Genomic DNA, 24,583 nt, shown 5'->3' with positions numbered 1-24,583 from the left:
GGGAAGGAAATGGTGAAGTACTAAATTAGGTTGATATGTAGCTAAATGCTGATAAAAACACACTCAACTGCATAAACTAACACAAGCTTTATCATCTCTGATTTGGCAATTCCTAAAAAAAATATATAAACAATATGAATATGGCCTCTTTTCCAATATGCATCATAAAAGATACTACAAAAGAGGCAAAATAGGGGCTGCCAGCACTGTTTTCAGAAAAATGAACAGGCAGGAAAAACTTAAATACTTTTAATAAATCAACAAATATAGAAAGACGTACAACGCATTTAATGTTTTAAAAAAAAAAAAAAAAAAAAAAAAAAAAAAACCCAGCAGCATCTGGGAATCCAGAATACAACTTTTTCCCAAACTGTTCAGCTCTAGAGTTAATAAGTACGCCATCTTTACTTATTAACTCTAGAACAAATCCAACATAAGTTTTAAAACAGATACTGACTTCTTATGTGAGTACCTTGAAATATGAACCAAAAACAGATGTGAGCAGATACGATCAGGATTTCGTGATCATTATTTAATCAACTGTGCAAAATGTAATAATTGCTTTCTCTCAATTATACACGGGCAAGCAAAATTACCATTCTCTCACACACATCCCTATTGACAGCCATTTACTCACACTGACACAAAGAAGCAAATACACATTCTCACACAAACACACATACACACACAGCAGCAGGATATTGGTTCTTTGTTGCCAAGCAGAGACATTTATTAGAGTTTTGGAGGGAGGCCCCAGCTCGGAGACCGCAGTGCCTGTGAAAACACACACAGCGGGACACTACACACTCAGGAGGTCACGCCTCCCATGCTAATTTAGCACTGTCCTCTCGGAGCTGGACCTGCTCCAAGTTCCACAGAGTACACTTTGACCCAACGCACATACACGTACATGCCTAAGCCATTGGTTATGTCCATCCAAATCCTACTTTCTGTCTTGTAATTGCATCAAGTTTAAAACCCTAAAACAGATGGAGGGCAGAAAAGTTCCTCATATGTAGATAATTAAATATTTTATATTAATAATTAGTCTTTTAATATCCTATTAAAATGTTCACAGAGGTAAGAAAGTGCCTTTGACATGTCAAGAAAGACACACATAATGATATTACCTAAAATAAAATAAAAAAAAAAAAAAAAAAAAAAAAAAAAAAAAAAAAAAAAAGAAGGATAACGTGGTCAGGATCAGAATAGTAAGTGTATTTCCTCACGTGGATATTAGAGGTCTGGGACAGCACGTGACTGTAGTTACTCAATAACTCAAGTGCTCTTGCTGTCCGTCTCTGACGAGTCACTCTCTTCACTGTTGCTGCAGGAGCAGGCTCTGTGCTGCTGTCCGCTGTCTGAGTGAGGACCAGATATCACCATGGGGATGGTTTGCAAATCCTAAAGGAAATTAAACTGAATATGTAAAACTTAACTCCAGAGTCAGAGCACAGAACAATGCAACACACGGGAGAGGTGTGTCCTCCTCCAAATTTGATATTTTCTAATCTTAGCCTCAGAAGCGCCATCTACAGCTCACTTATTGTACATTATTTTGGCCACAAGAGTCCGAATATTGAAGGTTGCAATCCCTCCGCACTTCTGTGTCAGAGGGAGAAAAAAAAATCTTTGGGGAAAAAAAAAACACAGACACAATGAGCTTTTCAGAGCAAGATATAGTCACGGGTGTCAGTGCACCTTTAAAGTTTGAGTTTTTGTGGAAATTAGTGGATATGCTCACAGGTCTGCAGCAGGCTCTGGGAAAAATCTGTGATTGATTGACTACAATATCATTTAAATCACACCTTACTGTTAAAGTGGTACTGTTAAAGAAGTGAATCGCCACATTTACTGATGCAAGTTTAGTTATTTTCCGATAGCAGGACCATGGCTACTTTCCAGCTTTGAAAACCAAAATTTAAGTTTTGCCTTTAATGTGAAAAATAGTGAACATGTTTTATTTAGCTAAGTTTGTAGCCCTCTAAAGGTCATCACATCTCCTATGTGAAAATGAGGAAACCAACACAGACAGTAACCTGAGATCAGGACTGATCTGTAATAAAATGAGCAGAGCATATACTTGGCTATTTATGCTTAAATTTAAATACTGCTTTAGTATGAGTAGTACTGATTTAAAACTGTAATTACATTTTTGGCCAGTTATAGGTGCCCAGTTATAAGGAATTAAACCAATCAAAAATTAGCATTTTCTATGGCTGTTATATAAAACTTTATTTAACATATCACATGGACCTGAAACTATAAATGAAATTATACTAGCTAAACACCACTACATACCCCATTCTCACTGCTGTTCATCAGGTGTTGAATCTCTGCGTGCCAGCCCAGAATCTCAGCGAGTCTTCTGACCAAGTCCACCAGGTCTCCCAGCTCCACATAGTCTCCTCTTCTCAGGGGTTTACGCTCAAACGGCCCCACTGCGTGTCGGTTCAGCAGCAGACGTGGAACTCTGGGCTTAACCGTGTTCACCAGGCTGGCAAAGGGCTCAATCTACCACAAAAAAAAAGAGCTCAACTTTAAATTAGCCTTGTGTGTAAAGTGAAAAGGCTGAGACATCAATTCAGATTCTTCCTGCAGGTTTGTGATGATGGTGATGATGATGATGATGATGTATGACTCTGACCTTTAGAGAAGTGCCCATGATGATGAGCAGGTCCGCTTTGGGGAAGTCTGTTTCATGTTGGAAATATTTTTCAGGTAGGTCCTCACCGAAAAACACAACATTCGGTTTGACTGTGGCGGAACAGAACGTGCATGTGGGGACGCTGTCACTCATGATGGCTTTCTGAAATGAAAAATGAAAAAGGATATAAAATATAGTTGATCACTATGATAAAAGTCCTTATAGAGCAGTTGTAATTTGACACTGTTGCTCTTCACCTTGGCTTCGTCAGCAGGAAACGGTGTATAGCACAAGTGACAGGAGGCGGTTGCAAAACTTCCGTGAGCTTCCACCAGTTTATCATCAGGAATACCACACACTAAGAACACCACAGAAGACAAAATTTTCATTGCTGTTTTTTTAAAAAGAAAATATGACTGTAAATATTAAAATTTCATTCAGCATACTTTTCTCCAAGCCGTCGATGTTCTGGGTGTACATGCGGAGCAGCAGACCTTTCTGGTGCAGCATGCGGATAAAGTAATGGATGTAATTGGGTCGATGTCTGCCAGGGTACAGCTCTTTAGCCAGTGAGAAGAAAGGACGAGGGTCATCAGAGAAGTAGTCGATATTGAAGACGGCTTCAGGGTAGGGAACGTTGTACTTTTCCAGGTTGGCGTATAAGCCTGTGCCTGGCGTTCTAATGGAAAAAAGAACACGAAGGAATGGCAGTGGCAGAAAATACTGGTCAGAATAAATAAGAGGAAAACAATTTGGAACAGTAAATGAGAATAAAGTTGTATTTAATTAAGGAATAAAACACGATGGGTGGGCATGATGCCACACTGAATTTGATTTTATTATTTAACATCATGTCCCAAAAGTGGTTTATATCTCTGATACCCAGGTAATTTGCCAACAATTACAACTGTGTCAAAATTAAATGTAATTATAAACGCTTCTTTAATGTTGTTCAAAAATGTTTCTTCTTTCATAAACATCTCCTTACACAAAGCCTGACCACAGAACATATATATGTTATTCACTATTAAATATTTATAAAATACACTTATTGTTAGGCTTAAATTATGTGAATGTCTACCATACAAGTCCCTGTTCTAGCTGACACGAGGCCAGTCTTGCAGCTAACACTACGCCAAAGTCGGGCTGTTCTACAAAATCAGTCAATACTTTCTGACCAATCAGATTAGAGAATTCAGCAGAACTGTTGTCTAAAGTAAAGCATTAACAAATAGTGAAAAGAAGAACCAAAAATGACCTTAAAAATGGAAGTGTAGAAAAAAAGTGCAGTGCTAAGGACAAAGAGGAACTCACCTAAAGTCTGGTATGCCACTGGCTGTGCTGATTCCAGCTCCAGCCACCACTACCACATTACGCAAGCGACCCAGCTTCATCAGTCGGCCCACAGTCTCAAGAGCTCCCCGTGGGACTGAGCGACCTGATGTGCTCTTACTGACGTCAGTGCCTGTTTTTGATGGCTTCCCTTTCCTGAAATGATAAGTAGAACTGAAGTCACTGCACAATTCACAGTAATTAGGGCAATTAAGAAAGCCACCACAGTATCTCACCGTGCTAATGAGGCCTGCAGTTCGCTCACTCTCATGAGGCTCAGGTCATCAAGTAGGACAGAGTCTGAGGGTTTGCTCTGCTGGGAGGAGGATGAAGCGGATTCCTGAGAGGTGATGGAGCTGCGTGTCACTCTACCGAATCCAGGCTGGTTGCTCCGTCTGTCCCTGCTCATCTTCGCTTTGCTCATGCCTGCACCTGCAGAAGCGTACGTGGTACATTGTTACATTGCATTATACCACAGGACTGTTGAATTCTCACATCTGATTGGCCAAAAAATGTTTATTATTTATTTATTTTATTTTATTTTATTTTATTTTTTTTAGAACAGCAGCTCTGACAATAGTGCAGACTGTAAAGCACATCACAGGCTTATATTAATACGCTCATTCTAATACAGTTCCTTTTCTATAGTAACAGCTCATTCACGGGGACTTGTAAGGCAGACGCTTCATATAATCCAAGATTAAAACAGATTAAAAAAAAAAAAAACATGTAATTGTTGATACTGTCAAACTTTCTGTAAGGGGACATTTATGTAACATTTACGGAAGGAGTTTCCAGTGTCAGTGCTTTGTAACAGTCAGAGGTAAAGCAGAGGTGAAGCTGTTTCTCCGAGTTTTTAGTACAAAGGAGTTACGGTTTCTAAGTAACAGTTACCTGCAATTTTTTTTGTCCTATTAACTGTGAGAGAGAAAAAAAAAAAAAAAAAAAAAAAAGTGCTAGTGAGGGGATGACTGTTTTTAGCTGTTATAATGTAAGTTATAAAATGAACTAACTAGTTTCACAGAGGTTCCACAACATTAAGTTAAATTAAAAATTAAATGGAACTATAAATAATTAAAAAACATATAATGTGAAGCTCTTAAAAAATAAAAAATCGGTAATCATTAACAAATTGCTATAGTAGAAGATAACAGTTTGGGTGCTAAACCAACTGAGGGCAAACAAATTTAAATTTATATTCAATTAAAACAAGTGCACCGAGCACTTAACCTATTAAATACAAGAATGACTAACTGACCAACGTGATGGGCCCAAATACTGCTTTTGTGTGGAAACAGTGTTCCACATGCATGTAAATTGACATTACAAGATAAAATTAAATGGTCAAAACCAAATGAATTAAATCTCACTGATGAAAAGATTTGCACCTAATCTGCTTCTTTTCATCCCTCAAGTGACCATAAGCTGCTTCAAAAACAGATTTTACATGTAGAATTAAATCAGCTGCAAGATGCCAGAGAAAGACTGAAAGATCTTTTTCCCAACCAACTAAAAAGGCCACAGATTACCAAGTGGCATCTTAACTCCATTTAATGTATGTTTTTATGCTTAAAAAGCTTATCAAGGTGGTTTTCGGCTATTTATTCCTTTTCTTGATTTGAGCAACAGGTCCTTCAGTCTGTCTCTGTACTATCTCGGATCCAGAAGCTTCTGAGGTTATATTTAAACAGCAGTTAAACCCAAATCACAGTGCGGCTCTTTTGTCTTCTCCCCCTTTGGATAGTGAAAAGCTTCAATGTTTTAAAACTGTCACCTCACAAACAAAAGCTAATGGCTGTAATATATTTAGTGTTCCCCCTCTGTTGGGCAGCTATGCTAATACAGCTCACAGCTGTGGCAGCTTTACTGCCCAGAGAAGGTGGAAGGAGGGGTGTTAAAAAAAAAGGGGGGGGGGGGGGGGCCCTTGGGGGTCCAGGACTGACCGTGTGTCAACAAACCCAGCTGGAACAGAAAGGAGGAAGCCCTTTAGAAGGCCCCTTGAATACCGCAATAGGAGGGAGAGTGAACGGAGATAGATGATTCAGGGGTAAATTTCAATAAAGAGAGTACAGAGGAGGCTACAGAGATGTGGGAGTGTGTTGCCAAAACAAGCAAAATATTCAGCCAAATGAGTACAAGTGTCGACAGTCTGCTGAAGGCTCGTATCACATTACCACAAGTGATGACACTTGAAGCTTTAAACAACACTCAAACACAGAAAGGTGTTTAACTGCTTTGAAAGATTTGGGGCTAACCAGTGAAGACACAAGTCGTCTATTTGATATGGAGCAGAAAAATCAGATTTGCCAGGATTTTTCTGATTTGCCAGGATCCTGATTTGCCAGGATTTTTCCACTCCTGGATTTTAATGCACACGATTCAACTTATGAAATCAGCTCGTTATTGTACGTTATTCCTTTCCAGCCTTGAGTTTATGGCTGCTATAATTTCAGCAAAAATCAGATGGCACTGTGCTCTCCATTTTAAAAGCGACAAAGCTTTGAATCTTTTACCTGTATGAAAAGGAAGAAACAAAACACATTTCACAAGATGCCGCATCACGGGAACAAATAAAGATGTTTGCACTTGAAGATATAACATTGTACCAAACTCTAAAATGTTTTAATTTTAATTGCTTAATTTTAATAATTACTTAAATTGTATTTTTACTTACAAATAGTGATTAAAACAATGCAGCACCTTGTAACACAGATGCCTACAAAAAGTGTCAATAATTTAAGCAGCTGGCTCTTCAGTAAGCACTTTATCCTGGTCAGGGCTGCGGTGGATCCGGAGTCTATCAAAGGAACACTGGGTGAGAGGTCAGGGACACACCCTGCATGGGACACTGATCCATTGCAGGGCAACGTAAGCTTGCACACACACTTGGTGTACAGCCAATCCACCAACTGACATTTTTTTGAGGTGTGGGAGGATATCGGATAATGCGGAGGACAGAGAGATAACATATGAAATCCCACACAGACAGTAACCTGAGCTCAGGATCAAACTGGGGACCCTGGAGATGTTAGGTGGCAACGCTACTGCTTTGCCAGGTTTAATTACCCTACCACAAAAAGGGTAAAAATGTTGTGACCTTGTGCTGGTATTTTGGGGACTGGTTTACAGTGATCTGGAACTCTTTTAAACCACGATTTTAAGACAAAGAAATGAATCCAATAAAATGTAGCCTGCGTCATGGCAAACAAATGAGATAAGTCAGTCCTTTTACTGAAGAACGTTAAACTTATCACAGGCTGGAGAGGCACCATAATCACATTCAGAGGGACAATAAGCCCTGTTCCACTGGACTGATAAACCCATCTACGACAGGCTGTGGGAGAGCATCTGACAAAACTGTGTCTAAAGTTGGCAGTCTTATCAAGTTTAAAAAAAAAAAAAAAACAATAAACAAAAAACCCACAGCACACCACTGACATGCTGATTTTGACTACTGTGACACACCAGATGCTCCTGGAATTAAAAGCAGATTAGACCTCTTTTTTATTTACTCTTCAGTCTTTTTAAAAGCATCCAGGCTTACTCCTTATGAGATTAAAACTTCCCTATCTTCATTACTTTAATACCCATTTCTGGGGAGCTATTAAAAACTACAGGTGGCAAGAGATCACTGCTATTGTGTCCTGTCCACCCATAGAGACACTGCTGAGCAGGGCCTATATATCACAGCAGATCTTAATACGACACCACACAGAGCGTACATCTCCCCCAAAAAGAAAACCACCAAGAATGAAAACACTGACATGAAGTAAGATACAGATGAAATCTAATGAGATGCTGCGGCAGGGAAACTCTTCACTCGTACACTTTTTGCACTTCACAAATGTTACTCAAAAGAGAATTATAAACTGAGGTGTTGGTTAACTGCAATCAGATCTCAAAGCAAAAGACTGATGGGAAATCAGCAAGATTATGTGGCAAATAATTATTAGCAAGATTATGTGGAAACAGGCAAAAGGTTTCGAGCTTATTGTAGTAGAATAAACGAAGCATTTAACAAGTAATGGCAGATTTATGCCTGCTCTTTAGCTAGCCAGCATGGAGCCAGCAGTAGAAAGGGGGCACACACATAGCTGTCTACTTCAGGGAGACTTTACTAAACATGGACACATGAGGAGAGGTGAAAGCAATAACGCTAGCACTGTGCAGAGAGTAGCAAAGCTTACGTATGGAAGGAACGAGCTCCCTGTTACACACACAGTTAGACAGAAAGCACGGAGGCAGCAAATATCTCTGACAGCAGGGCTTACAAGCAAAGAAACAGATGAGGATAAAATGCAGATGTTCCTGCACTAGTAATAAGCAGCAGCAAAAAAATGTTACTTTTTAGTTATACTCACTTTAGTATGGTCCACCACGATTTACTAAGATAACGAGGTCACTATGACTAAGACAATCATTATGAGGAAGCACTGAAGTGTGTCTTTAACTTTATGATTGACAAGGGCATTCTATTTTAAACCACACCTAGCTTCACACAACTGTCCACTCACAACTGTACATCACGTGACAACAGTGTGTGTTATCAGTTAGACAGGCAAGCGTTTATGCCATCAATTATCACTGAAATTGGCAAAACAAGTCACCCGAGTGATTCAGCATAGCACGATTAGGTGTTTCGGTTTAATCTGCCTCCAAACGGCTGTTGTCGTGGGCTTTTCAGGCACAACCATTTCATGTGTTTACCTAGAATGGCTTGGAAAGCATAAAAAAAAATCAATAAGTCACAAAAATACATACATAATCACATTCTATATAAACCACCAGTGAATCACAGAAGCCAAAGGAGAACGATGAGAATTATGCCCAAAAACAGACAGACCACAACCACACAAATCAATCAATCTTGAATCAAGTTGTAACTCAAATGGTAAAAATGCCAATTAATTTCAAATGGGTGAATACTTGTGCAAAGCACTGTATCTAATAAACTGACAACTCAGTGTATAATCACTATAAGAAACATAACTCCAAAACAATGTTTGAGAAAACAGTACGCCAGCTATATTTTTATTCAACAAACGAATAACAAAACATTGATAGATGAGACAAGGGCAGCAGTTCTCAATCTCAGTTCTGAGAAATTCATGCAATCCTTATTACGGTGTCTCTGCTATATCAACACAGCTGATTTCTCTCTCTTTCTGTCCTTAGAAGATCAAAACTTATGCATGGCCACGATCTGAATCACCTGCACCTTCATCATAAAGTGGGATCTCTCCACACTGGTTGATTATTGTAATCGAAATCATATGTTGCCATGATACCCTGTATCACGTTAGAGCTCGTGCTTTCCAATGCACCTAAAGCCCCATTTGGAAAATCACTTGAAAACTTCATTCTAATTTAGTCTGATATCTGCTCCATCTCAGAAGTGCTACGCCTGTAAGCAGCTTCTCTACGAAATCTGCCGCCCCAATTCAAGTTCTGGCCTCACAGCGCCGGTCACCACGGTGATCACTTCAACACCAAAAGGTCTCCTCTCCTCTTTATTCTCCATTGCGCTAATGACATGTCACTTTGGTTTGGCTCTTTGTTCAATCCTCATATGACACAATGCAACTAATTTGGGCTCAATGTACTATTTGTTCAGGGTGTGTGCAAGTGTGTACATAAGAAAGAGCAAGGAACCGACTAAGGCATTCTGTAAATTGGATTAAATTAAGTTACTGAGAAAAGCACATACTGTACAGTGAGTGCTGAAATATGTGATGTTACAGTATGAAAATGACCTGGTAGTGAATTTGACTCTGGAGTGCAGAATCTCAGAATCCACTACTTACAAGACGCTGTTCAATGTTCAGACTACTGAGGAGTGAATAAGAACATGTTTTTGTATGGACATCTTAGTGCAATGATTTTTCCTCCATTGCTAATTTCAAACTGATAACAGCAAAGACTTGATCAAATTAATATCCAACAGGTCAATGTCCTATTGTGGAAAATGTGGTGAAGACTGACATCTAGTGGTGCACATAAACACACAGCAACGTGGGGAAATTGTAATGGCCTTTTGGGTGGGTAGGGAGTGATCAGTATGAACCATAGCATGGCTGTTAGTGCTGGATGGGCTGGCCTGTAAAGTCTACACAGAATGGTGTGAAAAACAAAAACATGCAGTCAGTGGCAGTTCTGTGGGTGGAAACACTTTGTTGAGAGAGGTCAGAGAAGAATGGGCAGACTGGTTTGAACTGACTGGAAGGCTACGGTAACTTAAATAACCACTCTTCACAACTGTGGTTAGCAGAAAAGCAACTCAGAATGTACAACACACTGAACCTTGATTTTCAAGTTGCACTCTTGTCAGCCAACAACAGGAATCTGAGGCTACAGTGGGCACAGGATCACAGAAACTAGATGGTTGAACAATGAAAAATACGTTGTCTGGACTGATTAATCTTGATTTCTGCGGGAGCACGCAGATGGTAAGATCCGAATTTAGCATCAACAGCATGAATCCATGGACCCTACCTGCCTTGTGTCAACAGTTCAGGCTGATGGTGATGGTATAATGGTGTGGGGAATGTTTTTTTTTGGGTATTAGTATTAGGGTAGAGTTCCTGATAAAGTGACTGGTGAGTGTATGTTCACAGGAAATGTGCAAAAGTAATTCAACGTTATCTTTACCTCCAAAATTTGGATCAGGAAAGTATCATGAAAAAACATTACCCTCTGTCCTCTGCTGGCTTAAATCAGGTAGTGCTCTTCAAAAAAAAAAAAAAAACTTTTAAAATGTCACTCCTGAGTCACAAGAAAAAAATACACATGGAAATGAAAAAAAAGAAAGAAAGAAAGAACAGTGTTCTACCTTAAAACTGTTTTGCCGCATCCTGTAGAGTTCTGGAGACTATCCATGCATCTTTTAAACTATATTACACAAATATTTTACACATGACAGAGGCATTAAAACCTCCTGAACATTCAGAGTGTCATTAATGATATGATAAATCAAATAATGATTTAAAACTTGAATTGCATGAACCTGCAGATCTGCAACCTGTTTTACTTTTCCAGAGGAGTTTTAATGTATATATGCATGCAGATATCTTACATTATTCATACTATAAAATCCCTAAGCTAAACTTCAGCTCTGAACTACTCTGAATCTGAATCCTCATCATGTACCACTCCCTCAGTGTGACTCAACAGCTGTGATTTCTGTTAGCTAGTGCTTCAGTTAGCTAGCTCACCCCATGAATTAGCCGTGTACACTAAATGCTACCGTGTTAATTTCCGGTTTGTTTGCTTCATACACGTTCATACATGCAGTAAAAATAAAAACTATTCATTCTGTGGTCAAACCTGCCTCCAGGTGGTGGTTAGCAGTGAGGTAAATGTGCAGGGTTGAGAAGGACAGCTCAGCTAAAGCCCAAACAACAACAGCAACAGCAGCAGCAGCTCTGTGTACTTCCTCTCTTCTCCTGTCCTCTCCTAAAGCACCGCACTGACAGCTACACACAGCATTACACCGCGTTACACCACGGCGACAAGGCAAAGTTCATCAGCGCTTCAGTGTGCAGCCGGACAACAACAAACGGACAGGAAATACGTCACTCTGAATAAGCGCGGGAAAACAGGGCGGGTGCATTCAAACAAAGAGGAGCGGAAATGAGGAACAGCAGACTCTTGAAGATTCCCATTGGTTACTATATAACTGAGAGAAAAAAGGTCAAAGCCGTAAATCAGGAAGTGTTATGCAAAACAAAGAGGCTGAATTTTTGTGTAATATGCGTGAATTTTACATAAACAAATATAGATTTGTTAAAGTTTTCAAAGTTTTTCAATCCTTAAAACAGCTGAAAAAGAGGAGGCCTCTCTGAATTACTTATAGACCTTAATTACTCCCTTAAGCTCAATTTATTTTTGTATTACAGATTTCTTGTTATACTATTTGTTTATTCATCGGTGTTGTCAACAATGATAATGTCTGTATGTTACCTGAAGATGTTTAATGAAGATTTTCAAAAAATAAAAAACATGGGGTATGGAAAAAACTGTAAATCAGGAAGTCATGTGTCGATGACCACGTGATCCATCACTACAAACTAAGAAGTCGAAAAGTATTATGGTGCTTTAAACAAGTTCATCAAGGCTCTGTATGATGGTTAATGGTATAACTTTCTAAAAATATTCTACTTTAAACCCTGTCTAAAATGGAAACCGGAGAAAAGGAGAACCCAGTGTGCTAGACTGAGTCATTTTAAGAGTGCAGCAGGTTCAGAAGCTCAGTATGTTCCCCATCTTCCTGTGTAATGCTTCCCTCGCGAAACCGCGCCCTGTCCACTGCTGATGGGATTCCTGCTCTGTTCAGTGAGTCAGATCATTTGACTCAGTTCACAGAAAAGAGCCGACTCTTCTGGCTGCCTCGAGCCATTTTTTAATCTAAAGCGGACATTGTTTGCTATATTATTTGATCGTTCTTCTTCGTTTAACTGAATAAAATATTGATTAAATCACACTCTAAGAGAAAGCACACTTCCTACATCTACAAAACGGCTTGTATATGTGAGTCGGTTCTCAACCTAAAAGAGCTGGATCACAGTGTCGACTCATTCAATACTGTGCACTACAATACATAATGAGCTGTTTTGGGAATTTTGTTGAAGTCTGATATATAGCGTAAAATCCTCAGTGCACTGCAGAAGGCTTGTGTCCAAATGATTTATCTTAGTAGATACCTCAGAAGGGCAGAAAGGACAGAAATGTCCAATAGCTTTGCAGTCTGTTGCAGTGACTTATTAAAACAGTACTATTGCATTCTCTGTGGCAAAGAATTGGCCTACATGTTCACAGCATCAGTGTGAAATACCAAGACTGCCCTTCCTTAAAGAAGATATTTTTTCCATACATTCATTTGCCTTAAAACTTTTTTCTCCTCCTTCTCTTCCTTTCCCCTACTCCACCTAACAACAACAACAACGACAACAACAAGAAGTTTAATTTATATAGTGCATTTCACCCAAGGTTGCTTTACAATTTGCAAAAGAGATACATAGACACAAAATGTGATCCAAAAAAAAAAAAAAAAAACAACAGAAAAACCAACCGTCTTTCATTTACAAATGATATCTTGTTAGACTAGTTCTTTCATGGCTTTCATTCACAAATCAGGCCTTGTTAGATACAGAAACTAATCCAGCCCATTCTAATGCCTTATAGGCCAATATACAGTCTGCAAATGCTGCTCTGGCTTTTAACAGGGATCGGAGTAAAAAGAATATAAGCAGGGTCACTTATCTGTTGAAAACACAACCACTAATTTCCTTGGGAATATTAGGACAATGCTTAATATGAATCAATAAATATTTCCAGGTCACCTTCAAATGAGGAAACAGGGATATCTGATGAAACTGGGTGTTTTATATTACAAGACCAGTCTCTCTTGGTTCCATCTGCTGCCCTTTGACTGAGACTGCAAAGTGACTAGGAAAAAGGAAACAAGATAGATAATAATTTTAAGATGTAGACATGCATTTAATACTCTTACAGTGTCATCCAATCCTTCCTTAGGAACCCTAGCCACCTCTATTTCAGCTTTGCTCCTGTCCAAAACAAAAATTGTACTATTAGCTGACTCAAGTGAGCTGTGAAAAAGAGCACAAACATTTGAAACCAGCCCAAACTGAGGGAACAACTGTAAAATCTGTGCAGCGCGGGGAGAGTGGGGGGTCTGGAGAGTCAAATTGCTCAGAAAGCAGAGAAATACAGGCCAAATATGATTGGTTTAGGCCAGTAATAGCAATATCAAGTGTATTGTGGGCCAGAAGTGGCCCAGTGGTAAGCAGCCATATTTAAAGTGTTTAACAGCATTTGGAATGTGGTTCTGTTTTATTCTGGACATGGGCATAACACCTGGCAGGCCTGCTTGAAACCTCTGCTACATATATGTAATGTAATCTTGTTTTCACTGGCTCCATAGGAGGAGTTCTCAACTCTACTACTGCCCTACCACATCACAGCACAAAAGTCATTATCAGTCTTAACTTAAAAATGGTTCTGGGATACTGGTCCTTGCACAGATTCACACTTTCCATGCTCCCAGTACACCCAATCCTATTAACTTACAGAGGCTAGTGGGCAGTTAAACTATTTTCATGTGGTTAATATTTTGGCCTATCTAATAAATCAGAGATGGTTCTACTCACAAGTGCTCATTTAACCACATTTCACACATTTGCATATAGCTGATAGTAAAAGTATAACAGTATATTCTCAAGTAGGAGAAATCAGTAGGGATGATGCTAACAATCATTTAAAGTTTGGTATAAGTGGTGATGAAAGCTGACAAAAGTTGAGATGCTTTTAGTCTGTAGCCTATGTACGCAGTATAGAAAAATCAAAACCCAACAAAAAAATGTCTGTTTTACTGTTTTTGCCCACTCTGGCATTATCTGAAACTTAGTAACATTGAAGGCTTTATGTACTCAAGCACAATCACATCATGCCATCCCTGAACAGCTGCCATTCATGTGGCAGCAGTGCAATACAAAAAATCATGCAGATACAGGTCAAGAGCTTCAGTTAATGTTCACATCAGAATGAAGAAAAAATGTATGTACCAGAAGAGCTGGTTTGAGTATTTCATAAACTGCTGATCTCCTGGGATTTTTCACACACAACAGTCTCTAGATTTTACACAGAATGGTGTGAAAAACAAAAATAGCTGAGTGAGCAACAATACTGTGGGTGGAAACGGCTTGTTGATAAGAGAGGTCAGAAGAAAATGGCTAGACTGGTTCGAACTGCCTGGAAGGATGTGGTGACTCATATAATCACTCTTTACAACCGTGGTGAGCAGAAAAGCATCTCAGCATGCACAAAACATCGAACATTGAGGTGGATGAGCTACAACAGCAGAAGACCACTTCAGGTTCCACTTCTGTCAGCCAAGAACAAGAATCTGAGGGTATCATGGGTATCATGCTCACAGGAACTGGAGAGGTTCGAAAAAAAAAAAAATCACCTGGTCTTTTTCCAATCTTCATCTATCCAGTTTCGGTACATGTCAGTTTCCTTTATATATCTTATAAACCACACTGAGTAGAGTGGAAACACATTAGATGTTTAAAAGATTTATGTATTTTTAAAAACATTTATCAAAAACATTCATTCATTCATTCATTCATTCATGCATATTCAGTAACCACTTTATTCTGGTCAGGGTCACCGTGGATCCAGAGCCTATCCCAGGAGCACTGTGCACAAGGTGGAAATACACCATGGATGGGATTCCAGTCCATCTCAGGACACCATGCACACACACATTCACACACTCTTTTACACCTAGTGGCAATTTAACCTATTTAATCAAACCAATTTAACCAAACCAATCCATAAAAAAGAAATCTGCACATACACTGGCTCTTACACCTCTACTCTGTGCACTTTGCTCCTCTAGCACTTAAAAATCTTGTATGGTAGCATTGCTTGTATTGTTCTCATACTGATATAGCGCTTTGCTTGTATTTCATCATTTGTAAGTCACTTTGGATAAAAGCTAAATGCTAAATGAATAAATGTAGATGTAAATGTACCTCCATGGTTTTGCGAGATGGGAGGAAACCGCAGAACCCAGAGGAAACCCACGTGGACACAGACTCACAAAATCCATACAGACCATAACCTAACCCCTAATTAAAAAGATATTACAGAAGATTTTATATTTATATATTTATAACAGCACATGTTATTTTCATGATTAAACAATAAAGAAATGATATTCTGTACAAGTCTTTCTGTAGAAAGTGAAATATTTCAGAACATCAAAAAGAACATCAAAAGCTAATTTTTGGTTTTATTAAGTATGCAAATGTATACATACTATTTATTTACATGAAGCTTAATTTGCATAAATAAATGTACAATGTGGAAAAGATCCAGTACAAAAAAACTACTAAGAATATCAGCAATCAGATGGAAAAGACAGATTGTGATATCTGTTGTTTAAAAAATCCAACCTGTTTGTCTTACAGAGAACGTTTTGTGGCTTAAAGATGAATTTCTGCTGTGTTTGTGCCACTGCTCATGATAAGTGCTGATGAGGGTGAGACTCATCGCGTGGAACTCCACGTTCTGAAGTTCGAGACTGTAAAACGTCACTTCCTGTCTAATGTGTCCACACTGGTAAAAAAAAAAAAAAAAAAAAAAAAAAAAAAAAAGAGCAAAGTAGAGCGCCACGTCCACGTCACGCAGAGTCTGAGTGTGCTGTACATGAGACAGACAGACCCAGAGTCTGTGAGCAGATTATTTCTGAAATTGTGAAGTTTAAAAAGTTCTTGTAAGGCGATAAGGAGAAGCGAAGGAGAAGTGCAAGTTCAGAGGAGAGGAAAAGCAGCTCCTGCTAAAGCTCCAAAAGTAAGTACACCATGTCGCTAACGTTAGCTAGCAGTGCAGAAAAGTTTTCTTTGTGGAAGGCAACATTTAGACCAAGCTGTGGAGTTAACTAGCTAGAATAACTGTATAAGAGTCATAAGTGTCATAACAGCATTGTTTTGCTTAATATTTCGTTATTTTTATATATTTACATATATTTATTTACTGGTTGTTGTTGTTATGTTGGCCCATTTTTTGGGCTGCAGAATAACAACTTACCTGGGGGCTTTTCACAAAAGTGCTGTCCCTAAAAATGGCCTTTCTTTACAATTTTTCCTAATTTGAATTTACATTCAGTAGCAGTGTGTTTGTAGCCCTTTATAAAAGACTTTACTGTCTCATTAGCATTTTAGCTTTTGTTCATGGAACATGCTATGATTTCTGCTTTATGTAAGAAACTTATGAAGTCAGCCTCTTCCATTTTATTCTTAAATAAGAGCATTGTAAGTGAAGTAGTCCTTACTGAAGAGTAATGTTTGCAGTGTGCAGTCACTTTTAGCCTGATTGATGGAGTAAAGCTCTGAAGAGAGGCACACTGCTATATCATTCATGCCTACGTGTAACTGCACTCAGTGGCTGACTTGTTTTTTCACTGGGCTTTAGGCTCATGTTCAGCACACACAGGAAACACTGAAGGCCTTTAACCTGATTATTACAACAGTTTAAAGAGAAGTAAAGGGAAAAAGCCACCCTGAATATGATCTATGATGTGACCTTCAATGGCATCCAAGATTTATTTTTGGAATGAAATTCTGAGTTGCCTTTTTTTTTTTTTTTTTTTTCTTTCATCTACATGTTGGTCTGTTTTCACTACACGCTGATAGTGTTCCTAGTGGGAATTAGTCTCGCTTCTCACCTCTATCTAAACCGAGAGATGCAGCAGCGCTTTAGCCCTTTAGTCTGTCCAGCTTTTTCACCTTCTCATCTGGACACTCTGCTCAAACAGATCAGGGTTTTCGTGCTAATCTTGCCATGATTGGCAGCATGCTCTTCATCTCGTAGCTCACTATCTAACCAGGCCTCTGCTTTAGCTCAGAGCAACTGTGTCCTATATCTGCATGCCATTCTGGTAATTTCTCTCTAACATTTACTGTCTCCACTACTTTTACATTGGATTTCTCATTAATATGACACTGAACGTCACTAACATGGTGAGTGAGAAAAGCAGTTCGTGCGCTTTTCTTTTTAGGAGTTCACAGCGAATGTTAGGCCTGTACCTTATGAATTAGATTTGTTTCTCCTATTAAACTGCACATGGTAACTGCACTAACAGAGTCCCTCTTTGATATCAGCACGTAACATAATCGATAACCTCAAACGCAACAGCAAATAAACACCAAACTCACTAAGCATACCACAAATATTTCAATATAAACACATTTCAGGGTTGACCTTTCCTTTAAATTCTTCATTGTTACAGGCTTGTGTGCCAAAGAGCAGCATATTTTTCTGGTTCTCCTTGCTTTTTCATGAAACTCCACCAGTTGCAATCATGTGCCATCTGCGTTGTCTTTAAAGAAGACAGAGTAGTTACAAATGTGTATACAGTAGTGTTTGGATGTGTAGAGTAAACACAATCCTGGCTGGCTGTGAACTGGTTGGCCTTGTTCTGTGTTGATGTAGGCAGCACACCCTATCTCTTAGTTAGTTCTTTGGGCCCTTTCACAAAGGTTTATTAAAAACCATGTACACCTTCTGATTTTCCTTCCACAGAGCCACAATGAGCAAAGTAGATGAGCCACAGCATGATGAGCCTGCATACTTAAAGGATGAACCTCCAGCAGGTAATTTGTTCTTTGAATTTCTTTGGAATAAGCCAATCAAACCTGGCATATGTGAAGGCAGTACCACTGTGAATTCACACGGTGGTGCTCTTGTGCCATCTAGTCCTCCATCTTCCAAAGGATCCCTATAAATCCCTCTTTCTCTTCTGCATGTACACTTGAGGCATGGAGCATCAAATTCTTATGCTATACATTCTTAGGTAATTGCTATAGGTGTTACAAACCTATTTATATTTCCATTTATGGCATTTGGCAGATGCCCTTGCCCAGAGCTGTCCAGAGCGACTTACATTTATCTCATTTTATACAACCGAGCAGTTGAGGATTAAGGACCTTGCTCTAGGGCCCAGCAGTGGCAGTCTGGTGGTGCTTGGATTTGAATTCACGACTTTCTGAATGGTAGTCCAATATCTCAACCGCTATTCACCAGCCCCTGTTTATTTGCACTTAGTTTCAGGACTATCCAAGGCTATGTCAGCATTTTCCAGACTTAATTCAAATGCTAATTAGAAAATGTTCATTCAAACACTCATTTGCAGTTGCATTTCAAAAGCCTATACTTTTGAACACTTCAAATCCTTGAAAATAAGATGTCTCCTTGGTCACATTAATTGAGAGGATCTTCTAATCTTCTAAAGATGCAGCTTGTCTTTTTTAAGTGTTTCTAGACCCATAATAATCATATTTACAGTAATGCCATGTGATGAAATATCACACATTTCCTTGTCTCAGGCTTCTGTTTACTCTTCTGCCCTGGAAAGTAGCTATGCTCTGACTGTATAGCTTCCACAGAGGGGATGGGGTAATTTGGCCTGGGGGGAGGCAAAGGCTTATCTGTGTCTTTATTGCAATTGCCATTCGCCTCACAGGTAGCATAGGTTGTAAAAATTGCAGACTGTACCTTTAAATCTGAACAAAATTAGACTGTAACAAACCAATAAGTATATAAACAAGCATACCATGACAGGAGGCAGTCAACTAGTTAAAATATAAATAAGCTTGTGATTTAATTAGTTAGATGTATTTGGGAAAAAAACAGTATCTACCTAATTAGCTAACTCTCGTTTAGTTGAAGAAGCCATTACATCTTATCTTCAGTGGCATGGTTGGCCAAGTATATTTCAGTAGAAAAATTCATGGTGAAGTTCTGTGAGTGCAGACCTACTAATGAACACATTCATTGGAATGATTTACAACTCTATAGGTGGTTTTAACTCTCCAGTATGAACTGCCACTCTCTGCTAGTCCCGCCTCTTTTTCTCATCTCACATTTGCAATCCCTTGAAAGATTTGCCTAATGTGCTTGACTTTGCTTTCTGTCAACCTAAATGGAGAGTTCATGAATGTCAAATAAAATCACTCAATGTGTGTTTGACTTGGCTAACATTAGACAAGTATATAGTTAACATCAGTTGCCTATATTTATTAGGGATGGGAAATTATTGAATTGTAATGGTCAAAAGCATCACCTAACTTAAAAATCTGACTCAAACAGAAGGATTGACAGGGTTTAAGAAGCAGCAGATTTTTGTTTTAAATTTTTAGCAATGTGGAGCCATTTTCTGAGGTACGTTAGACAAGTGACAAGATATTACACACCCCTCCCTTAATAGATTATATTACTGTGCTGTCAATTTGATTGTTATTGCTATAATATTGATAATTATTATTGTTATAATTTATAGGTAATTATTGCTGATCATAAGTATGTTATATTTTCCATCCTACAGATACGAATAAAGACCACCCACAGGCTCAGCCAGGCATGTTTTCCAGGGTGACAGGAGGTCTCTTCAGTGTCACCAAGGGGGCTGTTGGGGCCACTGTTGGTGGGGTGGCCTGGATTGGAGGGAAGAGCTTGGACCTCACTAAGACCGCTGTCACCTCTGTTGCTGCTGTTCCTGGCATGGGAATAGGATTGGTGAAAGGGGGCGTGTCCGCAGTGGCCGGTGGAGTAACTGCAGTTGGCTCAGCAGTTGCTAATAAAGTTCCCATCGGAGGGGCCAAGAAGAAGGACAAGTCTGATTGAAATGTCTGAATTGTTGGGGGAGATGCTGTCATCAGTGACTTTATTATATGACTGCTCAGTGGGATGATGGTTGGTTTGATATTCTGCAAAATGATTTGTTGGAATCAGATCTATCTGCTAGATCTGTTCTATGAATGAGCGACTTCAGTGTACTAGGAGCTTCCATCTTCCATGCTTCTCAAAAGAGGGTGTTTTTGTGTCCTAAGTTGTATGTTTTGGAACATGACAAGGTATGAATGTTGTGATCCCAGTAAGGGCAAACTGTTTTAATTTTTCAAGTATTAGTTGTGGAGACTTGGGTGTTTAGTGAGGGATCACTGTAACATTTTCATGTTTCACTAAGCCACATTGTACCGGGTTTTGTGTCTTTGACCATAAACTAGGGAACACACACATATCTTTGTACCAGAGCCTTAGGGAAAATTAGTACCATGAACCATAAGTTGAATTAAGACAGAAATCACTTGGGTATCCCTCAGTGTACTGCAGGAGAAAATTTGAGACTGTGGTGGGTTGATGGTAATGCTTCATGCCTCTGATTAATTCTGTTTGTGAGATACGGCCTCTGGGGTCTAGGCTGAGCCATGCCGCTCTCTCAGACAGCTTTGCTCATCAGTCTCTCTCTTTTCAACCTGCAATACAGAGAAGCCCTGAACCTCCAGCCACAAACTAATGTGTTTACTGCGCACCACAACAACAGCTAAGGAGTTATTCATGTGAAAATCTGAATGCTGTAGCAAACATTCCTAAGCAAAACAGTTTGTAATATTATTCCGTGAAATAGCTGTTTAGGTTAGATTATAATGTCCATTAAATAGTGGGCCATTTTTCTACTCTAGCCTTGCAGTGAAGATTGTCTATAAAGACCAATTTGTTTGACTATACATGTTTTATTTATCCTACGGAATTTTTTTCCAGTGTCATTCAAATTTTGTCTCCATTTCATAAACAGAAGCATTTTCCCAGGCCAATACTGCATTACATTTTTATATTCTGATAAAGTATAAATGAACAGAGACAGTATTTTCTCTATGATGTGTTCAAAATCTTTATTTTCCTACAACCAAAGAATGCAAAATTTTCATTCAGTATAGGTCTTCTCTGTAATACGCAATATGTTTTCTTTCCTTTCTGTGTTTTTTTTTTTTTTTTTAGATTTTATCAATGTAAGTGTATTCATTTTACACACAAATATGTAAGTCTGTGCTTGAATATATAATGTGAATTAAATAAAGAAATAGGATTCAACATTGCATTGCATTGCTTTTGCCTCATTATAAATGATGGGTAATTGTGTTAGCATCACTTCGATATAAGTCAAGTCAAGTGAGCTTTTATTGTCATTCCTCTATATAGTTTGTATACATTGGAACGAAATGTTGTTTCTTCAGGACCATGGTGCAGCACAGAACAGTACGCAAGACTACATAAAGTCCAAATACACAACAGTGTCAGATGAGTGCAAGACAATAAATACACAGGAAAATAAATACACAGAACAATAGATACATAGAACATGGGATGTAAACTATTGTGTGAAGTAGCAGTACAAGTGTAGCAGCAAAAACGAGTTCCATAATATAGTGTGTCTGAGGCAGCTTTGTAAATGGTGGTGTGCAGTGGTACTGAGTCATATATACCTTACAGAATGAGTGTTTTAGCTCCTCAGCGGATTGTGTGAGATGTGTTCCGGATATAGCAACAGGGATCTTCCACAGTGTCACCTCTGGCAAGAACTCATTCATCACAACCCTGATACTTTAGTGAGTTAATGAGAACCTCACTCATGGCTATGCAGATTCTGGGACACTGGGAATATAGACTGTATGTGCACGCTTAATCATAGTTATGATAGAGTTTTAAAAAAATACAGTTTTTCTTCAGGTGAAGTGTTGAGACGTTTTTTTTGGGAAATACACAGTGCTCTGTCAAGTTAAAGTGGCTTTCCTAAGATATATTTCTTTGATTTACAACAGTGCAGAGGTTGCGGAATGTAAGTATTGTCCTTATGAAGGTGGTGCACAATGGTTTTGGGAGGAGAGAGGAAACTGGAGAACCCAGAGGAAACTGATTTCTTTTGATTAGGTCTTGAAACTAAATTATTTAAAATTAGCTTATAGTCTTCTGAGGTTAAATGTATTATTTTTTATAAATGTAAATACAGCAAAGTTTTAATGTAAATATAGCAAATGTGAATATTTATTTAAAAAAAAATCTCAAGTAAAAGTACTTTGATTTAATTACTCACAAAAATACCATTACAGTGAACCCCGTACTGTAACAAGAGTATGCGTATGATGGATACTCTGTGCATGTAGTACAGATTGTCCTTTAATTAGGCATCTTTGCCATGGGTGTATAATTGATCACAATGAATTGCTTGTAAATTTTGGCATGTAGTTGAATAAGTAGCTAATGTAATGTACAAAATGAAAATATCCCGGTAAACAACAGTCAAAATTTGCACTCAACACAACCTATTTTTTTGAGGGGAAAAAAAGATCCCATGATTTTCAAGTTGCGCATCTGAATGGAGAAGTGCACTCTTTTATGCTCCACTCATAACTGAGGGTCTATTAGAACAGCAGAACAAGACATGGCCTTGCTATAGAACTGTTAAGAGCTTCAGGTGTGTGTTGGAAAGAGCATGCACGTTTATGAGGCTTGACTATCAGATTCAAAATTGTCACCTTATAAACCACATCCTCTTATTTATCACCAAATAACTCCTATAAAATGTATTTATTGTAAGGAAAAATATTGGGGATAGTTATTCTCAGAAATAACTTCTGGAGATGTAACTTAAAATTGCAGTCTGCTACCTTTCCCACTGACTAACATGGGAATAGGTGGGCTTAAAAATGGTACTGCAGTCAGCCACTAGATGGCTTCACAGACATTTTGACTTCACTTTTGACTCACTGTTACAATGTCCACACATATACAGTACTGTACACAGTCACTGATATATACTATATAGCCAAAAATATGTGGACGCCTAACAATCTATCAAACTCAGTTTCCCAGAATGCACTGCAGCCTATGAACATGACTGCCCTGGACTACACTTCCAAGAATGTACGAACTCTGTCATGTTCACAGTAACCGGACTTTTGATCAAACACACCTGTTGCCAATTGTACCCAACACATAAATAGGACACACACACACACACACACACACACACACACACACACACACACACACACACACACACACACACACACACACACAGACAGACAGACAGACAGACAGACAGACTGACTGTCAGACTGTTTATTCATCTGACCTTACCAAGCTGTTCATTTTCTGTATATTGATATTCTGGTTTTTGATGTGATGGATATCTGGTTTTTGGATTCTGGATTTGCCCTGACATTGTGGTTTGCTGATTGCCTGAATACTGCCTGTTGATTGTTTACATTTCTTGCTTCACGATCTGGATTTGTTTGCCAGCTCTTTAATAAATGCTAACTGGATTTGCTCCAGTCTACCTTTTATGAGAGCAACTCATTGTTTCTTTAAAATGACAGCAAGAGTTTTTGCATTCAAATGATCTACCCTGAAGGGATTCAATCGTGTATCACAAAATTACAGCAAATTCTTAGGTTAACTTTTAGACACTAGAGAGCATGCTTCCTTCACTGGTTTATGAGCCTACATCTATACATTTTCTATGTACTGTATATAAACACTTATTACACCTTTTTACTACCAAAAGTCAACAGAAAACTAGCATGAGTCCTTTGAATTTAGAGTTAGCACATGTATTCCAAAGTATGTTATATACTCACTATTTGCACTTGGTTTTTCAGTGATATATTGAGAGAAGAGATAAGCTATATTTTTAAAAAACAACCATAATATTCAAATCATTTGTATATTAACTGATATTAAGGTTATTTTAAATTTCTCCTCTTTAAAACAATTTTATACAATTTAAACAATATAGAAGTTGTTGCCCTGTTTTGCACATACTTCTCCGCAGATTTCTTTGCCTGCTGGTTCAGTCACTCAGGGTTCTCCTCCTATTATATTGTTATTATTGCATCTGGAATCTTTTGCTTTGCTTCTTCTTTCAGCATGTATATAATGGGTGTCAGGACTAGAATTAATCAAAAGCCACACCCACTCAGGGAACCATGGCTATACACTCACCTTGTCGAAAAGATCCACGATGATCAGTAAATAGAGTAATGATAGCAGTTTACATCGAGTTTACTATAACTCACATTAATTGACTACATTAGTGGACTTCAGTATTAATAAGCTAATTTAAAAAAGTAACAAAGTAAGTTAATACATGTATTAATTGACATTTGTTGAAATATTAATGAAATTCACTTGCATTGAGTAATGTTTATTCAGTGCATGGCTAAAATGAATCCACATAAATTA

The 24,583-nt window shown here is 38.5% G+C and overlaps 2 protein-coding genes across 5 annotated transcripts; one reads left to right on the top strand and one right to left on the bottom strand.

The window, feature by feature from the left end:
* Positions 1-304: 304 nt before the first annotated feature.
* si:dkey-103i16.6 (SIRT1 domain-containing protein) lies at positions 305-11,962 on the bottom strand. 4 transcript variants are annotated; one of them, XM_053234945.1, is made up of 9 exons: positions 10,809-11,291; positions 10,670-10,704; positions 4,216-4,411; positions 3,962-4,135; positions 3,094-3,326; positions 2,905-3,005; positions 2,648-2,809; positions 2,302-2,514; positions 305-1,404 (listed from the first exon to the last, which is right to left on the bottom strand). In XM_053234945.1, exons 1-9 carry the CDS (start codon positions 10,853-10,855, stop codon positions 1,279-1,281), a joined length of 1,287 nt encoding a protein of 428 aa, XP_053090920.1. In that variant the 5' UTR covers positions 10,856-11,291; the 3' UTR covers positions 305-1,278. The 4 variants fall into 4 exon arrangements, with proteins under 4 accessions (XP_053090920.1, XP_026783605.3, XP_026783603.3 ...); XM_026927804.3 differs by lacking the exons at positions 10,670-10,704; positions 10,809-11,291 and adding an exon at positions 11,939-11,962; XM_026927802.3 differs by lacking the exons at positions 10,670-10,704; positions 10,809-11,291 and adding an exon at positions 8,341-10,641.
* Positions 11,963-16,150: 4,188 nt separating this feature from the next.
* tmem263 (transmembrane protein 263) lies at positions 16,151-21,438 on the top strand. The gene is made up of 3 exons (XM_026927786.3): positions 16,151-16,354; positions 18,086-18,156; positions 19,887-21,438. Exons 2-3 carry the CDS (start codon positions 18,093-18,095, stop codon positions 20,183-20,185), a joined length of 363 nt encoding a protein of 120 aa, XP_026783587.1. The 5' UTR covers positions 16,151-16,354; positions 18,086-18,092; the 3' UTR covers positions 20,186-21,438.
* Positions 21,439-24,583: the final 3,145 nt, after the last annotated feature.

This window comes from Pangasianodon hypophthalmus, chromosome 6, assembly GCF_027358585.1.
Source record: "Pangasianodon hypophthalmus isolate fPanHyp1 chromosome 6, fPanHyp1.pri, whole genome shotgun sequence".
In the NCBI taxonomy this organism is placed as follows: domain Eukaryota; kingdom Metazoa; phylum Chordata; class Actinopteri; order Siluriformes; family Pangasiidae; genus Pangasianodon; species Pangasianodon hypophthalmus.
Note: the sequence above shows the minus strand (reverse complement) of the source record. Positions and strands in the feature narration are given on the sequence as shown.

Excerpts from the sequence above, each read along its gene's own strand:
- si:dkey-103i16.6 (XM_053234945.1), bottom strand. The coding sequence starts at position 10,855 with ATGGATAGTCTCCAGAACTCTACAGGATGCGGCAAAACAGTTTTAAG. Across the intron at positions 2,810-2,904 it reads TTCCTGCTGACGAAGCCAAG|AAAGCCATCATGAGTGACAG; the intron begins GTGAAGAGCAAC and ends TTTTCATTTCAG. Across the intron at positions 1,405-2,301 it reads TGAACAGCAGTGAGAATGGG|GATTTGCAAACCATCCCCAT; the intron begins GTATGTAGTGGT and ends AATTTCCTTTAG.
- tmem263 (XM_026927786.3), top strand. The coding sequence starts at position 18,093 with ATGAGCAAAGTAGATGAGCCACAGCATGATGAGCCTGCATACTTAAAG. Across the intron at positions 18,157-19,886 it reads AAAGGATGAACCTCCAGCAG|ATACGAATAAAGACCACCCA; the intron begins GTAATTTGTTCT and ends TCCATCCTACAG.